The 16,882-nt window shown below is 55.4% G+C and overlaps 6 protein-coding genes across 6 annotated transcripts; 1 reads left to right on the forward strand and 5 right to left on the reverse strand.

Moving 5' to 3' along the window:
- Positions 1 to 155: 155 nt before the first annotated feature.
- On the reverse strand, positions 156 to 1,324 carry BP01DRAFT_426786 (uncharacterized protein; the record flags this gene model as incomplete). Its single annotated transcript, XM_025579814.1, has 2 exons — positions 1,178 to 1,324; positions 156 to 1,126 (listed from the first exon to the last, which is right to left on the reverse strand). A coding segment is annotated over exon 2 (687 nt), but the record flags the coding sequence as incomplete, so codon positions are not given.
- BP01DRAFT_307275 (transcription factor domain-containing protein) lies at positions 948 to 3,020 on the reverse strand (the record flags this gene model as incomplete). Its single annotated transcript, XM_025572285.1, has 2 exons — positions 948 to 1,126; positions 1,178 to 3,020. The coding sequence occupies 2 exons, from the start codon at positions 3,018 to 3,020 to the stop codon at positions 948 to 950; spliced, it is 2,022 nt and encodes a 673-aa protein (XP_025426826.1).
- An 826-nt stretch (positions 3,021 to 3,846) lies between these two features.
- BP01DRAFT_307255 (Isochorismatase hydrolase) lies at positions 3,847 to 4,503 on the reverse strand (the record flags this gene model as incomplete). Its single annotated transcript, XM_025572282.1, has 2 exons — positions 3,847 to 4,139; positions 4,203 to 4,503. The coding sequence occupies 2 exons, from the start codon at positions 4,501 to 4,503 to the stop codon at positions 3,847 to 3,849; spliced, it is 594 nt and encodes a 197-aa protein (XP_025426827.1).
- Positions 4,504 to 5,894: 1,391 nt separating this feature from the next.
- Positions 5,895 to 8,047, forward strand: BP01DRAFT_329020 (FAD-binding oxidoreductase). The gene is made up of 2 exons (XM_025572971.1): positions 5,895 to 6,962; positions 7,029 to 8,047. Exons 1-2 carry the CDS (start codon positions 6,327 to 6,329, stop codon positions 7,788 to 7,790), a joined length of 1,398 nt encoding a protein of 465 aa, XP_025426828.1. The 5' UTR covers positions 5,895 to 6,326; the 3' UTR covers positions 7,791 to 8,047.
- A 13-nt stretch (positions 8,048 to 8,060) lies between these two features.
- BP01DRAFT_419146 (putative ABC multidrug transporter) lies at positions 8,061 to 13,288 on the reverse strand (the record flags this gene model as incomplete). Its single annotated transcript, XM_025579384.1, has 14 exons — positions 8,061 to 8,289; positions 8,373 to 8,831; positions 8,905 to 9,523; positions 9,588 to 9,652; positions 9,726 to 9,848; positions 9,923 to 10,025; positions 10,088 to 10,453; positions 10,504 to 10,666; positions 10,730 to 11,451; positions 11,517 to 11,750; positions 11,828 to 12,107; positions 12,177 to 12,397; positions 12,465 to 13,002; positions 13,064 to 13,288. The coding sequence occupies 14 exons, from the start codon at positions 13,286 to 13,288 to the stop codon at positions 8,061 to 8,063; spliced, it is 4,347 nt and encodes a 1,448-aa protein (XP_025426829.1).
- Positions 13,289 to 13,929: 641 nt separating this feature from the next.
- BP01DRAFT_369540 (uncharacterized protein) lies at positions 13,930 to 15,666 on the reverse strand (the record flags this gene model as incomplete). The annotated part of the gene is made up of 6 exons (XM_025576555.1): positions 13,930 to 14,338; positions 14,393 to 14,513; positions 14,595 to 14,782; positions 14,845 to 15,116; positions 15,426 to 15,484; positions 15,660 to 15,666. 6 exons carry the CDS (start codon positions 15,664 to 15,666, stop codon positions 13,930 to 13,932), a joined length of 1,056 nt encoding a protein of 351 aa, XP_025426830.1.
- Between the last annotated feature and the right edge of the window lie 1,216 nt (positions 15,667 to 16,882).

Consider the following 16,882-nt stretch of genomic DNA (forward strand, 5'->3'; position numbering starts at 1 on the left):
GCCCTAAGCCGCTTCCCCGTGGGGCAAACAGGTTGCAGACTGCGCCGATGGAAAGACTTACCGAATTAGGAAGGTCTTCCGCCGGATGCGCTGTATCCCAATTCTCACAGGATGGATATAAATACTCCTTACTACCTGACCAAGAAAACACCAAACCAACCACAGCAGCCCCATACAGAACACCTAGTGAAAGCAACTCAAGATGTCTAGCACCATCACCGTGACCCTGCCTCAGCTGGCGAAAATGATCGACCACTCCCTCCTGCACCCCACCATGACAGACGCTGACCTCCAGGCGGGCCTCAAGATCGCCCGAGACAACCACGTCGCCACCGCCTGCGTCAAGCCCTACGCCATCCCCCTCGCAAAGCAAGTACTCGCCGGATCCGACGTTCTGATCTGCCCCGTCATCGGCTTCCCGCACGGGAACAGCACCACCGAAATCAAGGTCCTCGAAGCCACCGCGGCAGCCAAAGCGGGCGGCGCGGAGATCGACATGGTCGTGAACGTGGGCAAGATCCTCGGCGGGGACTGGGAGTACGTCACGGACGAGATACGCCAGATCAACGAGGCCGTCACTGCCCACGGTGCAATCTTGAAAGTCATCTTCGAAAACGATTACTTGCAGTCGGAGCATATCGCCCGGCTGTGTGAGATCTGCACGCAGCTCAATGTGGCTTTCGTCAAGACCTCCACAGGGTACGGGTTTGTCAAGCAGAAGGATGGCGCGTATAACTACAAGGGCGCGACGGTCAAGGCGCTTAAGCTCATGAGGGAGAAATCTGGGGAAAAGGTGCAGATCAAGGCGGCGGGCGGAGTGAGAACGCTGGATGATCTGCTGCATGTCATGAGCCTGGGGGCGACTCGCATTGGTGCGACAGCAACGGTCGCGATTCTGGAAGAGGCCCGGAGGCGTGGAATCGGGAATGAGCCCGTCGAGGTCTCGTTCAAGCCGATGGCGGAGGAGAATGTGTAGGATCTATGCCAAAAGCAAGATCGTTGTCGATATCCCAGAGCCATGTCTGCTGTAGTATAGGGAAGCCATCGAGAGTCGCTGGCCACAAGACTGGGTTTCCTGACGGTTCTTCCGATTCTGCCTGAGATTGAGGCGCATAAGATAGTAATGCTAAATAACATGTCAGTCTTCGAGTATGAAGGCACGTAAAGCTAATCCAACCTTGATCGAAATCATGTAGTGCCTCAGTCAGCGCAGGATCATTCATGTAGAGAACGTCTTCCCAACTTGAGATGGTATCGGTGGAATCATCGATTCCCGTCGTTTCCCTCGAATTGTCGAGATGAGATGCGTCGGCTTCAGAGGGCTCTGGTGGGTTTCCCACCAGGGGGTGATTGGAAAATCCTACCGTCGGGTCTGACTGCGCAGACGCTGGATAACTACTTCTACCAAGCAAGACATCCAATTCTTTTTGCATCACCAGTTTAGTCAGTCGCTGAAGAATGTCCAGGCCCTGCTCCGCAACCACAGATCGTGATTTCAAGGCCTCCTGGATTGCCATAACCTTCTGGAGGGCTAGTTTGGAAACACCTGATTCCGAGTTTAGAGGGTCCATGCTGCACAGGATGCCCAACGTAACTCCGGCAGTGAAAGTATGTATACTGACAAATGTAGCAGCATAGGTTTCAGCGACAAGGTTGAGAATTGGACTCGACTGGATGGAAGACATCCTGAGCGCCGCAGCACGACATGCGTCCAACGAGGCGGTGAAGGGATTCGATGTGGATTGATCAGCTCGCCCAGAATCGCCTGGAAAGACACCGGGCTCATTCTTCTTCCGAAGCTTGTAGGATAGCAGTGGTCGGTGTACGAGTATGATGGCAATCTCATAGGCCAGCATGAGAGCCATAGCCTGCAGCTGATAGATGTGATTCTCGAACCGCGGCCCCGACGCCCCGACATCACGATCGACTTCCTCAGGTGTCGAATAATTGACCCGATCGCACACTCGATCCCATTGAAGCTCAGAGGGAAGTCTGGCTTGCCACTGCCGCAAGCGATCGCTCAACCTCATCACTTCCTGTATGGTATCCTGCAAGTCTGCACGAGATCTGTATGGTCTCCCGTCATCTGTCGAGGAAGTACTGGTGCGATACAGCTCTCCCAATGCGGCTTTTGTCAATACTGATAGCTCCGACATGAGGCATTTGTAAGACAGCAACGTTGTTCTGCGCCCCGCAGCTTCATCGGATGAACCAGCGCTCCCCGCAGCCTGCACCTTTGCTGAAGGGTCTAATGGCTCCACATCACAGTCAGCGTCCCAGATGCTGTGGGGATAACCATACACGACTGCTGAAAAGGTTTCAATCTCGTAAATCGCCCACCAACACCGCTTCCTAGTTTCATACTGCTGACGAAAACCAGAACACCCAGAAGGGCTGACACGCCGGTGGAGGTGCAAGGCTTGCCCGATTCGAAGTCCACAACCGCACACAGGCCACGCAAGACGGGGAGAGCCATGATACAAGTAGTAGGTTCCGAGAAGAACGCAGGTCTGCACGGCTTCTAAGGAACCGAGCGACATAACATCCAATAACTTAGCCCTCACGCAGGACAAGATGCGGTCTTTCAGACTTGGATCGATGCCGTGTTTAGCGAGCAGTGATTGCCGATAGGAACCAACGTAATGGAGCCCGATCGCAATGACCACGAGGAATGTGCTCAAAAATGCGGTGTTGGATACCAAAGGCGGTGCCCGTCCGGTATGGCGTTGATAGAGTTTTGGCCATCGCTGACGAAACTCATCCTGTTGGAAAATCAACATGAACCAGTGAGCGCGGTCAAAATATGTGTCGACGAGCAAGCTGGCTGCTTCGAATGAGGGTAATAGAGACTGCAGCTCGGAGGCAGGCAAAGACAAGCCGCTACGAGGATATCGTCGCGCAGAAGAGGACGGAGTTCTGCGTGATGAAGATAATGCGTCACCTGCGGCGTGAGGGCTTAGTGAGCTATCCTGTCGTAGATGACTACCTGGAATAGCAGTTGTGGTACGATCTCGTGGCATCGTCGTGTTGTGCAATTGGAACGCCTACACATTTCAGCCTGAGTTCTTGATCGGGCCAAACACGGATTTTACCCCATCCACTAGAGAAAGCGTCGAACTTGAGTCCCAGCATTCATCCTGGTTTGGTACTCTGCCAAGCTCTGGCGGTTCTATAGCCTCCTGAGCTGCATGTTGGCTGTTTTCTTGCATAGCCGGCGACGGCACGGGCAGGGGATCACGGGGTGAATCGGACGCCCGCGGTCGATAAGGCCTCCAACGAGTAGTCGGCCCTGGTGAGCAACGCGCACCAGCTCTGACGCACAGGGTACATGGTCGCTGAACATCGCACTGGGGACTCTATCAACACAGTGTTTCACAGACCAAGGCTTCCCCACCATGGGCTAACCTTGAGCTTCTGGCGTCGGCAACGCTGACATGCGCTCAGAACTTTGTTGCGGGGAGCTTGCATCAGATAATTTGATCAGATCCACTAAGAATCCCATGTGTGTGGGACGCTGAGCGAGAGAGTGTAGTTGCCATGCGTAGTTGAGGAGGAATGGAAGCAGAATGGATGATGATTCCATGTGGAGCGCCCAGGCGCGGCAAGCTTGCCACCGGGACACCTGCCATATTAGGGGAAGATATGCTACTGTGCTAGGCATATGCAGCTTAGTCATGCATAACTTTGCACAACTTTTCCACAAAGCTGAGAAGCTTCTTCTATTTGGATTGTCACCACCAACACCTGGATCTATCATCGACAGGAGAAGGAAGGCTTGAATCAGATCCTTGACTTTAGAAAGTATAACGAATAAGAACCCCATGCAAAGACCCGCCCGAAAAAGGTCTACCCACGCTTCTGCACCCACTGCGAGACCGCCTCTTCCCATCGCAGGACACGCGCCCCCCGAGTCGACAACCGCCGTTCAACCTCGCGCTCAATCTCTATCGCGGTCTTACCATCCGAGTCGTAAGTCGAGTGCGCGCCAGCGAGAAGAGTGACGCGAAATCCCGCCGCCAGCGCACCCTGGCAGGTCGCTTCCACGCATTTGTCGCTCTGCAGCCCCAGGGCCACGACTTCGCTGACATCGGCGTTGCGGAGTCGAGCGGCGAGGGTGGGATTTGACTCGAATGTGTTGCCTAGCATGTTCGAATGCGATGTTAACAAGATCATCATCCGATCTCTGGTGATACGAGCCTCACCAGTCTTCTTCGCGATGACGATCTCTTCCTCGACATCCACGCGGGGAGTAAACGCCAGTTCCCACGGCTCGCTGCCGCGCACCAATGTGCCCTTTTCCGGCGAGTCCTCATGCTGGATGAAGTAGATGGCCCATGGCGAGAGTTGGTTGTTTTCGCGATGGGAATCGATGACCGACCGGGCGGCCTCGAGGATTCCCTCGGCGGAGGCGATCACTCGATCCGCATGTGGAACTCGCGTTTTGGAGTCGACTGCAAGTTCTTTTTGAATATCGATGATGAAGAGTGCTCTGCGAGGTGCCATGTCGTTGCGCAATAGTAGCATGAGAGGTTATGTTGGTTGTTGGTGAAGGGAAGAAATGGCGGGGGCTCACCGGTATTAGTATTACCGTCATGCATGGAGGGGTCATTCGGACATGGTATGACTCCCTGCATCGTGCGATCCCATTTTCTGGGAACCATCTTACTTCGATTGGAAGATGACGAGGATGATCTACATGCAGTCAGGAAGCCTGGACTATTGTCATGCCTGAATACCGTGACGGTCGGCTTCCCCTCACGTCGTCTAGAATCGATGTTGGTTGGGATTGGTATGAAAAAAGCCAGCCAAGACCCTGCCCTCAATAACCTCAACGATTACCACTTTTTATTGGGATGTAGCACATTCCTCGTGCCGGAATGCTCGCATCCCATTTGCCCGTCCGGTGATGTTTGCCCATGTCAGCCCAGCTCATTTCTTGGCCTGCAGGTAAGCTTGGGAAGGGTTCCCACGGGGAACTAATGCGCCACACCGTGGACTACACCTCGCAGTCGTAATAGTGAGCTCCTATGGGGTGGAGGAATGTTCCATAGAGGTTCCATAGTTATAGTGCGAGTTAACTAGTCAAGTTAATTGTCAATAGTCATCTAATACCAAGCCATTCATTAGTTATTATCTATGCCAAGTCTCCGCATTTGGCGTTGACTCCAGCGCTTGAGAGTAAATATCTCTTGTCCAAATGGGGGTGAGCATCTCCAATAGTGTGGTACTGTCGAAGACAGGAGTTGGACGTTCTTGTAGCAAGATATTTAACACGAATCTGCATGATCATGAAGATCGAGTCTCTAATGACTGCGTGTTTGGCCCGAAGAAGCGGCCGTAGCGAGTTGCAGTGTTGGTTGTTGTGGGGCTCCCTACAGCGGGGCTTATCGTTTGTCGTTTTGACATCATACATCATTTCTCTCTCCCCCATTCCGAGGTGCCGCGCATCAACAACACGCATTCCTGTCCTTTCATCCTTTGGTGATAATCCATCAATCACAATAAATCGGCGAGTCTCATTCCACACAGCTCATCTTCAGACTCCACTAATTTAGCTACAGACCGCCTCTGGTAGCTGTCATTTGCTGGAGCTCTGCCAGCTCCACCAGATCCAACAGCAGGAGACGATTGGAATGCCAGTCCAAACCCCGCAGCCGGCGAACCGGAAAATCATGCCCAGGCGCGTGCCCACAACGTCCCGGGTTGGTGTTATGCGCGTCAAGATTGAGGGTCTGCATATGCACTTGACTGCGCTTTTGTAGCACTTGCGACTTGTAGCAGCATGTCGATCCATAGAAGCCCAGAACGGGCGAGATTCGGACTATACTCCGTAGTATACGACGTAAGTGCAGTTGCACCTGTAGGAATCAACGCGGTAGGCTGCACTAACCCTCGGCGAGTCGGAGAGTGCAACTGTGGAGTCGCCTGTGGGTCGATGCAGTACTATAGTACGATGCCATTTGGGGGCTGAATGTTTTGCTTTGGCTGTTGAATTGTCAAGTCACTCTGCTTTGTGTTCTGCTTGACCCCACCAGGGGAACCAGGGGTTTCTGACAATGAATGGTCGGGAAACAAAGAACTGATGGTGGATTGTAACACACACACTCTCTCTCTCTGGAAGTGACGGTTGTTCCCCCGCTATTATGTTCGGGACCTTATAATAAATAGCTTGGATCTCCTCTTGCTCTCCATCCCCATCCCCTCAGATTCCTGTCTTCTACTAACTACCTTATTCTTCACTACACCACCACCAGTGCACACCATCCTCAGCACCATCATCATCACTAGCGTCATCACCATCAGACACACAACTAAACACCCCCACAATGACGGATTCACAGCTCACCATACTAGAAACATGGCTCTCCTCCCACCCCGCCGTTCAATACACCCCGCGCACCTCCCCATCCTTCGCCGACGAAATCGCCGTCTGGAACGCCGGCCGCAGCAAAAGCCACATCCCGCTCGCCGCCGTCAAACCGCGCACCTTCGCCGACGTCGGCGCCCTCATCCACATCTGCCGCACCTACAATATTCCCTTCACCTTTCGCGCAGGGGGCCACAACATCGAAGGCAAGGCCCTCCACCACGACGCCCTCCTCATTGACCTCCGCGGCTTCGACTCCGTGCGCATCGCCCCCGATCGCAAGTCCGCCACCGTTGGCGGCGGCATCCTGCAGGGGAAACTGGGTGAGACGCTGTGGAAGGAAGGTCTGTTCACCCCCACCGGATCCATTGCCGACGTGGGATACGTGGGCTGGAGTACGTATGGCGGATACGGACTGTTTACGCCGCACTGGGGACTAGGAGTGGATCAGATCCTGGGGGCCAAAGTGGTCAAGGCGGATGGGATGTGTGTGGACACCGACAAGGAGGAGGGACTGTTGCAGGGGATCAAGGGGGCTGGGGGGGCTTTCGGGGCGATTGTGGAGGTGAGAGTTCGCGTGTATGAGATGAAGAAGGTGAGTCGATCGTCCGGCCCCTCCATACCGGGAAAGGCTAACAGCCGACGGGAAATAAATCTCCAGCTTCTCTCCGGCGTAATCATGTTCGAATCGTCCAACATCCGCAAGACCTTTGTCGAATTCAACGCCGCATTCCACAGCCTCCAGAGCGAGGGCCTCCCCGACGAGCTCGCGGTGCAGCAGTTCGCAATCAACGCGCCCCCCGGCCGACTCTTCGGGACGATTTTTGTGTGGAGCGGCGAGGATCTGGACGAGGGCCGTCGCTGGGCCGACCGGATCGCGCATCTGGGCATCCCCATAATGAACACGGTCGCGCCCACCAGCATCCCCGACTGGTACCGCGGCAACGGGGCGATGGTGCCCACCAGCGTGTACGGGTCCAGCCGCACCGCTAACGTGCGTCGTCTCACCCCCGAGCTGGCGGAGGTGATCGGTCAGAGTCTGGAGCGCATGCCCGCCGACCCGGCCACCATGCTCTCCATCCACGAGCTGCGCGGGCCGTCCGCCACCTCCAAGAGGGACTCGGTCTTTGCTGCGCGAGAGCCGCATTTCATGTTGGAGATTCTGGGGTGCGTGGTCGCCGAGGGGAAGAAGGAGGCGGCCGAGCAGTGGGCCTCGGAGACGTTGGCGCAGGTGCACGGCACGGAGGCGCAGAACCTGCTCCCGGGCGCTTATGTCTCGTTGCACTATGAGGGGGATCAGAAGATGTGTGCGGAGGACCGGCTGCAGAAGCTGTTTGGCGAATTCGCAGATGCTGTCGGGGGGCTGAAGGAAAAGTACGATCCGAGCAATGTGTTTGCTTTGGCGGTTCCGAAGCTGAAGTGATATGACGTTCCGATAGTCTCTTTGCATTGATTGTCAGATTGTACCATCACAGCCGGTATGGCGCTTTAGCAGAGTCGTATTTCAATCCGCTAGTAGTACTGAGTCGCCACATGATAACAGGCAGTGGTACATTTTGCAGGGAGGAGGCGGGGGCTTCTCTTATTCAATCTCTTACCGTCGATTGCAAGATCTATGCTGTCGCATGCAACACTCCTATGGATGTACAATATATCATACCATTCCCTATTCTAAAAAATCACACGCCAGCAATCATTCCGTCTTGCCCCCCGTCCCTGACTGGTAGAGCTGTCGAAATAACGAAGCCCTTGCCAGCAGCGCAGCAGGAGTATCCAGCTCTACCAAAGCCCCGGCCTTCAACACTGCCACGCGATCATACCGATGGATCAGCCGCAGACGATGCATCACCGCCAACACCGTGTGAGATGCAAACTCCGTCTCGATGACCTCCTGCATGATATCTTCCGTTTCATGATCGACACTACCCGCCGTCATCAGCACCGTCTAACTGCTATAGTGCCTGCCATAGCCAAGGGGCTGAGGGGAGGCGGGGGGGGGACATACCTGCTCGTAGCTTCATCAAGAATCAACACCCTACCTTTCCGAACCATCGCCCGCGCAAGACACAGCAACTGCCGCTGTCCCACCGACCAGGAAGTCGGCTTCATCGTCATGTCTAGTCCCCCCTCCTTCTCAACCCTATCCCTCAAGCGAAGTCTCTGCAGGGCTCTGATGATCGCCTCGTCCGATGCCGTCTGGAACGGGTCGATGTTGAACCGCACCGTCCCCGTCATGAGGAACGGTTCCTGCGTGATCACATTCAGCTTCGCCCGGATCTCCTCTCGCGGATAGGCGAGGAGATCGTGGGCATCGATGCTCACCGCGCCCTCCCGGAGCTCGACCATGCGCAGCAGCGCGAGAATCAGTGTCGTCTTCCCGCTACCAGATGGGCCGCAGATGGCGACTTTCTCGCCGGGGTGGACCGACATGGTGATGCCCCGGAGCACGGGGGTGGAATCCGGTCTGCACGCATGCGTTAGCAAAATCACTCGCTTCCATCTCGCTGCGCACCCAGCAATTCCCGTCGTTAACGCACGCATGACTAGCCACCACATGACGCAACCGAATCGCCCCCTTCCCCGGCCACTGCGCCGGCAGCAGCCGCTGCGCCGACGCGCGCTCCTCGGGCGCCGTCGTCGCAGCGTAGGCCTTCACGCGCGACACCGCCCCGATGGAAGTCTCCATCTGCGTCCAGTACTTGACGAGATACATCAAGGTCTGATTGAACGTCATGACCATGACCAGCGCGACGCCGACCGCGCCGGGAGCGAACTTGTCGCGGAGCAAGACCACCGTCGCGACGAGAAGCACGGCCAGCATGGCCACCAGCATATCCAGCACAAAGCCCAGCCACTGCTGCACGCAGTAGAGCAGATACACCGGCCGCTGCGAGAGGTTCAGGAGGGCGATGCAGGCGGCGTCGACGCGCTCGTGCCAGCGGAACGCGCGGATGGTGGCGGCGCCGCTAACCAGCTCCAGGAAGTGGGTGTAGAGGGGGGCTTTGGCTTCGATGTCGAGGAATCGCAGCTGGCGGGAGGTGCGGAGGTAGAATTTCTGCGTGAGGTAGACGATGGCCCCGGCGAAGGGGATGGCGATGGTGAGGTACTTGGCGAAGACGGCGAGGATGACGAGTTTCACGAGGCAGGTGGAGAGCACTGCCCCCCGGTCTTTGTCAGTTCGACTCAAGGAGGATCTGGAGTGGGGTGGAGGGCGTCTTACTGGCGATCACGTTGAGAGCTTCGATGGGGAGTCGCATGTCGATGAGATCCATGTCCTGGCTGAATCTGTTGGACGCATCTCGGGTTAGCGCTGGGACATACTGGCATTGCCTGGAGGGTTGGTAAAGAGCTCTCTGACCGATTGGTGATACTGCCAATGTCTGCATCGTGGAAGAACTGGAACGGGGCGCGAAAGGTGCTGGTCAACACGTTGTCGTGCAGCTTGATCGCAGAACGCGAGATGATGGTCACAATGAAGATCCTATCCTCTATATCAGATCCAGTCAACAGTAAGCAGGCAGAGGGCAAACATGCCAGCAAGTAGCCACCAGCAACGCCGCTCCGCCCAGGCCAAAGAAGATGTACACCCCCAAGTACATCCCCACCTGCGAATTAGGGCTTCTCTCGTTCGCTGCCGTCCACCAGTCCAGCCATACCGCTGTACTGGATTGTCAGCGATGAGGCCCCCGTCAACAAGAGCGGAAATGGGGTTCCACGCACTCGGGAATTCGTGGAAGAAAGCCCACATAAAAGCAAACAATAGTGCCAGGACAATGTTCCGGCGGCCTGCTGCAGAGGCGTAATAGGCGTACACAGCAAAGTCTCCAGTCTGTCGACTCAGGCCTTGGAGGGAGTCTTCCCTTGTCGAGTCTCGAGCGTGAGCATCATTGTTGTGCGTATCCGTCACCGCACGCTCGGCCGAGTCGTGACTGGAGTCACTAGTATCAATACTAGAAGTTTCGGCCACTGCAGTTTGAAGACTGCGCACAAAGTCGCTCCGCTGCGTGAGGGAGGGAAGGGTGCTGGGTTCACTGACTCGGCCGTCGCGGAGCATGACCACATAGTCGGCGAATTGGAGAAGGAATCCTATATGCAGCTGGGTGAGTTCGGTTCCAATAACGACATCGATCACGTACCGGAATGGGTTGCAAGCACGACCGTAGTCTCTAACGTGCGCAAGAGACCCCCCGCCCCGAGCAGGCTGCGGGCGATGTGCTCCGTGGCTGTGGCGTCGATGCCACTGAAGATATCATCGAGCAGGACGAGTCTAGCCCGACGGTATAGCGCTCGTGCCAACGCCTAAGACCGAACCGCTGGTCAGTGCCAATGCCGCCACTCCCCCCCATTTTGGCGGGAACCTACAATGCGTTGCTTCTGGCCCCCGCTGAGGGTTAACCCATTGCTGACCACTGGGGTCTGATCGCCGCGTGGCAGTCGCCCCAGATCCCCCTCGAGCGCACAAGCCCTAATCACCGTCGCGTACCACGTCACCTCCATCGGATTCGACCCTAGAATGTTTTGGCGGATGGTCTGGCTCTGCAGCCACGCTGTCTGGGAGCAATAAGCGATTGAGGAGGTATCTCTGTGTACCTCCCCTCCAACGAGTATCGTCTCGCCTAGTATACTCTCGATCAACGTCGTCTTTCCGCTGCCGATCGGTCCAACAATCATCGTGATGGCTCCACGTGGGATCTGCAAGTAGACGTCGCGAAGCACCGGGTCCGCTGATTGTCCCCAGCAGACGCTTTGGCCGGTGAGCTCGATCGCGCTCCCCTGCTGGTGTGCTGCTGGTTTCTTCACGGAGCGCAGAGGAATCCCTTCGCGGTCTGGCGGTGCGGGACGCTCAGAGTCAGGAGTTGTCTGCGACATGCTGCAATACTCCTGGATCCGATCAAAACAGCCCAGGCACTCCACCACAGCCGGGACCGACTGGATGAAGGCCAACATGGGCGTCGTCATCAGTGAAATCAAGGAGATCGAGGTAAACGCTTTGGCGGCCAGAATGGAGTGGTCATGCTTGACCAGAGCAATGATCACGTAGAGGGTGAATGTCGCCATCGGGGCCAAATCAGACGGGGTGTTGGCTAAACGCGATATCGCATCAGCTTACTATCCAACATGATTCTTGTCAAAGATCGCCAGCACTTACACAGCACGACGCTGCCGATCAACAGCTTCCGAAACACTGTAGAGGCCGCCACCTCGGCATACCGCAGGCCTGCGATGATGGAAGACATCTGCAGCGACAGGCCCAGCATCTTGACGGATTTGATGTTCTCCACGGCATAGGAGGTGAATTTGATGCGCTCTTCGACCTTCTCGATCCAGGCGCGCTGGGCGGTGTTGCTGACGGCCGAGAGCTTGAAGGTGCAGCCGAAGAAGACTGCGATGCATTAATTCCCGTCTAGTACATACAGTACACGTCTGGATTGAATTCAAAGGACGTAGATGGAAACACACCCACAATCATCACAGCAGGAACCAGACACGCCACTCCCAGCTGTCGCGCAAGGAGGAAGATCGCCACGCCAATGTCCACCAAACAGGCCCAGAGATCGTGAATCGATTTGAAGCCCGTCACGATCCGCTCCACGTCGGTGCCCATCAGAGTGACGGCGGTGATTTCCCCCAGATCCACGGCTCTGGTTCGCACCGTCTGGCGGTGGATGAGCGAGATCAACCCAGCACGCAGGCGCACAGTGAAGCGGAAGGTCTGGTAGCCGGACAATGCGGTAAAGACCTGGCCAATTTACGTACGATGAGCGAAAGAACCACGATGGAAGGCAGGGTTAGGGTATACTGTACTGACCGCGATGCCGGTGTAGACAATGGCAAATGCCCCAATCAGCCCTTTCCCGGAGTCCAGCGCGGCCTTCTCATCTCCGACCCACGTCACGGTCGCGTTCACCAGAAACGGTTGGCAGAAGGTAAAGCCCGTGAGTAGCAGTCGAGGAATCACTGCGGCAAGGAGTGGAGTCACGTAAGCATACAAAGTCGTGCGCAGCAATGCGCATTTGGCTGTTTTCGTCTCTGCAGGGCCAACACGGCACGGTTGGTTAGAAGAGCAGGCCCACACTCCACGAGGAGTCGACATTACCGGTTCGCAACCAGGCCGCCTGCAGCTGCTTGCTGACGACCTCACTGCTCAACTGAGGGTCAAGATCCGGCAGGTCGTGCACGGAGAGCACCTGGGAGTAGCCCTGACGAAAGGTCCCCGCCAGCCAGGCAAATGTGGCACGTTTCCAGAACCCGCTGAATGCTTCCGGCGTGGCTGGCTTGGCTGTCTGCGGAGCGAGAATGGATGCTTTTCCCAGTGACTCGAGGACCAGGGACAAAACGGTGAAACTGATGCTGAGGGTGAAGATGACTGCCTCCGCGGTTGGGGCGTGCATGAGCCACAACGTCCGCAGTCGAGCCAGTCCAAGCAGGGAGCGAGCGGACATGTATACTATCAACAGCGTTGAAGGTTGGAATGAGCGGCAATGGCTGAGGTATGACAGGCCGAGGGCACTGGCAGTTGCCACTATCTCCAAGACCTCGGCTGCGAGAGATGCGTCCAGCGGAGCGGACGGTGCTTGTGACCGTCGGAGAGCCATGAATCCCATCTGGCAGGCAAGCAGTGCCCCAAGGGTCACCTGGGACTGTCAGTTACTTCAGTTGTTTCTCTACGATGGGAACGTTTTTAGCCAGACGTACCAGCTTCAAAGCCAACCGGGTAGACCTCCGGATGCGACGAGGCTCCTTCCAGAGCTGCAGAACTGATATCGGAAGAAGTGATAGAAACAGAGCCGCCGGTAAGCAAGCGAGCATCACATCTTCGAAGTAGACGGTAAAGTCAAAGGCACGACAGGCGACGTTGACCCGGGGACCAAATACAGCATCGCTGGTACGTGGGCATTGCGAGGATGACAACGAAGCCATAGCTTGTTTCTAGGTGTGTGAGCAGCCGGCCTTGCTGATATTCCTGACAGTAGCCCTGAACTTCACTTTAAATAGGGAAGTCGACTTCCATCATATCTCGTATCATAGGGAAGCATCTCCGAGTAAGCATCGGACTCCGATAGCCTCCCTGGCCAGTCAGAGCATAGGGAGACTAATTCGACTCCGTGTGGCTGCCACGCCCGCTGTTCATTCGTCGTTTTACTCCGTCCAGCGACAGGCAGCCATTTACGTTGCATATCAGTAGATAACGGATCGATCTGTGCCACAACGGTGTGGCTTATGTATCAAGATAGGCATTGATGCCAAGGTTGTGCATACCGGTGGTGTTATGTTATGCCGGTTGTGCACCGGCTGGTGATCAGGGAAGGATTGGTGGCGGGATTTGCGCGAAAGAGGCGGGCGCCCATGATGGCTACTTATCACCGGAATATGGAGCTCTTATCGGAGTCTATCAAGTGCATTGGATTACTCTATGATGCATCCGTATATAATGGGTGCTTGAAAGAGCCATGGCCTGCCGCTCTCACCCCGTTCACACTGATAGTAAGTAGTGTTGGATCCAGTCCAACTGATCGACTGATCGGACCAAGAGTCGGAAACCAATGGCTCATTACACAAACTCATCGATGTATCTGCCGTGGAAACAAAGGCTCCGTGCTTCCCTGACTCGACACACGAGTATTCGACGGGCGTTCGGATCGGCCGTCCGTATCGCTGTCCTCCCAGGAGTCTGCGAGGATCTGGCTGTCGGTGACGACGTGGGCGGGGGATTGGCGGCGAGATATGGTCGCAGTCGCAATCGTACACTCCGGATCCGTGGCGGACGACGATGGGGGAAAATGATGCTGCAGTCGCCGGTGTCGAAGACTGTACATGGTCGGCAGGTTGGCCGCCAGGGCCGCCAGGGTCCCTTCGGACACGTTCATGATGGTAGTGACTCCATAACTCATATGACCGAAAAAGCCGCGGGCTAAAGAGACGAAGACGGCGAGGATTCCGAGGGAAAAGAGGCAGAGGAGAAGGATGCGTCTGTGGTGTCTCTTTAGTGCCATTCTTTCGCGTTTTCTTTGCCCATGTACCTACTTCTTCCAAGGTTGTTTCACCTTGATCAACCAGGGGATGGGAAGCAGAATCAGCACTATCTCACTCGAGGCGTGGAGACAGCCGTAAATTCGGAGGAAATCATTCGCCGTAATACAGTGAACTATTATATCCTCCCTCGTCAGTGATAACTAGCCAGATATCACTCCCCGGAGAAGGGGAATGGGATCTTTCTGAAACGTACTTGCTGGTTTCCCTGTCAAAACCGGACTGTATCCCACTCCAGTGCAAAGAAAGCCCAACATGACCATCGTAGCAGTATAGGTCAGGGCTTGATATACCCAGGCCAACCGGATCCAGATCCGTGGCCACGGGAGATCCCCCCAGATGTTCTGAATAAAGAGCAGCACTACGGCTTTGAGGCCCCAGACGCTAGCATGGACGCACAGTCAGTGCACCGGCAGTCGAACAGGAGATTCCCTCCGGATACATACAAATTGACATAGAGAAATGGACCGCAGAAATAGATCTTGGTGGCTAGTGATAGCTTTGCGCGGCGCTCCGGAGACGGTGGACCGGTGGAGTACTGGTCGAGCAGACAGAAGGCGGCTACTTTGCAGGCGTAGGCCGCCAAGTAACATACAATGCAATAGATGACGACGTAGTCACTCAGCAGAAAGGATCGATGGCGATGTTTGCGGAGCCACAGCCGGGCGCCCATGATACCCACGACTATTGGGGCGAAGACACTCTCAAGAATGATGCACTGGGTGAAAGAGAGATACAACAGCATGGTCAATCTCTGCAGAACGGACGGGCAGGAGGATCATGCTTTCGAGTGTGGTAGGTAGTAAGCGCTTGGAGACGAGACTGGGCATAGCTTGAGGGGCCCGGGGTGCTTGGGGTTTGATTATATGGAATCACTCCCGGAGATGTACTCCATACTGTCATTTGCAGTTTTCAAGCGTAAGATCAACGGCGGGGTCAGCAGTCGCTTCTTGAGACCTGGAACGCCTTTGGTCTGTTCACGGGAGGACCGCAGCTCATCGAACCTTGTTTCTGCTATTGGACTTACTATGTACATAGTCTTTTTCATGATCATTGCATTGAGGAGTATACCGTGTATTGTTACTTCTACATCGTATCGCACTCATAGTCGCTCTAGACCTGGTTATCTCGGAGAAAAGACACCCGATAACGCTGTGGGATGAGGTTCAACTTCTACAGGGGAGTGGGAGAGCGCATTGAGACCAGGGCTGATGGAGACGGATCAATCCGAGGATGGCTGCTAGCATAAGAGTCAACTCACTGGTCATGTTTGGCATCATGGAGGGGCCAGGAAAAAGGACGAAACCTCTTCTGTGCCATGCATAGCGTCGAACCAGAAACTCGGAGTGCATACGGAGACGTCTGTGTAGGGCAAGCTTACCATATATACTTGTATAGCCTACCCGTTGCGTTGAGAACACGAACACACCCCGTCTGCCCAAAATCGATCAAGTACTTTGGTCAAAATCCCATACAGTACAGTTCAAATTATGAGAGCTTTCAACTACGCCTAGGTCAAGCTCTGATCATTCAATAATGAGTAGGAGTTCACTGAGCTCGTTCAACCTGCGGGTTCGACAGCCGCTCGAGACCTCTTCCCCCAATCGCGGAAGGAGAGGAGCTCCTCAAGTGGAATCCGAGGTCCAAGCCGCCAGCCACCAAAACACGAAACTATGGAAGATCAAATAACGAAGAGATCCAAGAGTCTGGATTGCTTCCTGGAAGCTCCGGATGGCCACCATGGCTCGCGTGGCCCCAGCGCAGAAACTCAATGCCGCCCTAACTTTGGCTCGGGCTTCCCCGATACGGTGTGGGCCAAGCGAGCCAGACAAAGAAATCCCCGATTATGACTCCTGATTCGTGATGATCGATTGGTAGCTACAAATGGGGGGTGTTTGGGACCGAGCTGAGGTTATGTCATGACTGCTGCTCGTTGGGCTGGGCTGGAGCTGAAGCTCGATTCCGGGGTAGGGAGCTGGTCCCCTCCACACCTCGGAGCTTGACTCCCTCTGGTTGAGACTTCATGGTTGAGAAAAAGTGACTTGGGAGATGATGAATCAGGGACCAGATACCATTTTAGAGGCAAGCCCATTGGGAAAAGTACTGTATAGGGCAGTCGAGGCCGCCGAACTCCTTTCTCCAGCAGCGGAGAGCGATCAGATCGAACTACGTACTCCGTACCAGCAATGACGATCAACTGTACAGCTTCATCTGACAGGCAGCCACTATGGATTCTACAGTAGGAGCACATATAGCAGGAATCCTGCCAACCCACCCCCTCCACTTTTCCAGATGGCCACCACGCCATCCGCCTCAGACTCAACTGCCATTGGCCCTCGCATTCAAGAAAGGTAAGCTGCACTCTCCCCGGCCAAACCTCGCAATGCAACACTCCTAGAAGCCAAGACACGGCAGGAAAGGGGTAGCATGCAGGCCCGGATGTGCGTGATCTCTCCACTCCCCCATCCTGTCAGGGCCCGGGGT

This window comes from Aspergillus saccharolyticus (genome assembly GCF_003184585.1).
Source record: "Aspergillus saccharolyticus JOP 1030-1 unplaced genomic scaffold BP01scaffold_58, whole genome shotgun sequence".
NCBI lineage: Eukaryota > Fungi > Ascomycota > Eurotiomycetes > Eurotiales > Aspergillaceae > Aspergillus > Aspergillus saccharolyticus.